The sequence below is a fragment of the Nestor notabilis genome, unplaced genomic scaffold (assembly GCF_000696875.1).
Source record: "Nestor notabilis isolate BGI_N333 unplaced genomic scaffold, ASM69687v1 scaffold12248, whole genome shotgun sequence".
In the NCBI taxonomy this organism is placed as follows: domain Eukaryota; kingdom Metazoa; phylum Chordata; class Aves; order Psittaciformes; family Psittacidae; genus Nestor; species Nestor notabilis.
In genome coordinates, this window is record NW_009940647.1 from 9,403 (window position 1) to 11,216 (window position 1,814).

At 60.9% G+C, this 1,814-nt stretch overlaps 1 protein-coding gene across 1 annotated transcript in view; it reads right to left on the reverse strand.

Moving 5' to 3' along the window:
* Nucleotides 1-1,731, reverse strand: part of PDE2A (phosphodiesterase 2A, cGMP-stimulated) — a 5,249-nt gene extending 3,518 nt beyond the window's left edge. The window contains exons 1-3 of the mRNA XM_010020465.1: nucleotides 1,539-1,731; nucleotides 372-484; nucleotides 1-67 (exon numbers count right to left, since the gene is read on the reverse strand). Of these exons, the coding sequence (XP_010018767.1) occupies nucleotides 1-67; nucleotides 372-484; nucleotides 1,539-1,731 (373 nt within the window). The remainder of the gene's footprint in view (nucleotides 68-371; nucleotides 485-1,538) is intronic.
* Nucleotides 1,732-1,814: the final 83 nt, after the last annotated feature.

Genomic DNA, 1,814 nt, shown 5'->3' on the forward strand with positions numbered 1-1,814 from the left:
ACATCATCATCTCGTTGGCCAAGTGGCTTCGGTACTGCGCCTCGTTCACCTTCTTGTAGAGCAGAGACTGTGGGGTGGGAGGGGGGTTATGGGAGCACTGGGGTGGGAAGAGCCCCCCAAAGCCCCCCAGTACCCTCCAGTCTGCCAGCACATCCGTGTGTTCCCTCCCCATCCATCCCATCCCATTTCATCCCATCCCATCCCATCCCATCCCATCCCATCCCAACCCACCCCATTTCATCCCATTCCATCCCATCACCACCACCACTTGTCCCAAAGGAGCGGGGACCACACACATGTCCCCCATCATCCCTGTGCACTGTGTCCTGGGCCCCCATTGTCCCCCCGTGTCGGGGACCCCCAGCTCGTACATGGGCGATGCTGATGCCACAGTAGATGGAGAAGGCGGTGGCCAGGTCCTCATCGAACTTGCTGAACCAGGGCCCATTGATCTTGTTGACCAGCTCCGCCACCCCGATCACCTCTGCAGGGAGAGGGGGACAGGGGCAGGATCAGGCCCACGGGCTGGGGACAGGAGATGTGCCCATGTACCAGGATGGTGCTCAGGTGGTGCTGGGGACACGATTGTGCCCATGAGGTAGGGACAGGATCACACCCCTATGCTGGGGACCTGCGTGTCCATGGGCTGGGAACAGGATGGTGCCCATGTACCAGGGACGGTGCTGTGCACACGTGCTGGGGACCGTGCTGTGTCTGTCTGTAGGGGGCAGGATGGTGCCCAGCGACAGAGCTGTGCCCAAGGGCTGGGGACAGGCTGGTGTCTGTGTAATGCGGACAGTGAGGTACCCACGTTCCTGGGACAGGATTGTGCCCATGTGGTAGGGACAGGATCATGCCCATGTACAGGGACAGTGCTGTGCCCTTGTGCTGGGGACAGAGCTGTGCACCAGACTGGGGACAGGATCATGTCCACGTTCTGGAGACAGGATTGTGGCCATGTACTATGTACACATGTGCTAGGGACAGGATCATGCCACCAAGATGGTACCCAGATGCTGGGGTAGTGTTGTTCCCATGCGCTGGGGACAGGATCATGTCCATGTGCTGGGAACAGGATCATGTCCATGTACCAGGGATGGCATGGTGCCCACATCCTGGGGGACAGGATGGTGCCCACATGCTGGGGGACAGGATGGTGCCCACATGCCGGGGACAAGATCATGCCCATGTGGTGGGGGCAGGATGGTGGCCATGCTCTCGGGACAGGATGATGCTCTTGTGCTGAGGACAGCGCTGTGCCACCAGGGGGGACAGGATAGTGCCCACATTCTAAGGACAGGATTGTGCCCATGTGCTGGGGACAGGATGGTGCCCATGTACAGGGACAGTGCTGTGCCCATGTTCTCAGGACAGGATGGTGCCCATGTACAGGGACAGTGCTGTGCCCATGTTCTCGGGACAGGATGGTGCCCATGTACAGGGAATGATGCCGTCCCCGTTCACCAGGGCACCCTTCCACACCCCCACGCACGGACCCCATGTCCCAGGGGCCAGCGACAGCCCCCAGCAGCCCTCACCCTGGCTCTCGTTCTTGATGGGGAAGCAGAGGATGTTCCTGGTGCGGAAGCCGGTGCTGTCGTCCACCCCGCGGTAGAAGAGCGGGTGGGAATACGCGTCCTTGATGTTGAGGATCTTGCCGGTGGTGGCCACGTGCCCGGCGATGCCCTGGTCAGCGGGGATGCGGATCTCATAGCTCTGGAGCAGGGACATGGGTGGAGGCACCATCAGCACGTTTGTGATGACCCGGAGCTGTGTTTGTGCACGGGAGGGAAGGGATGGGATCCAGAGGGACC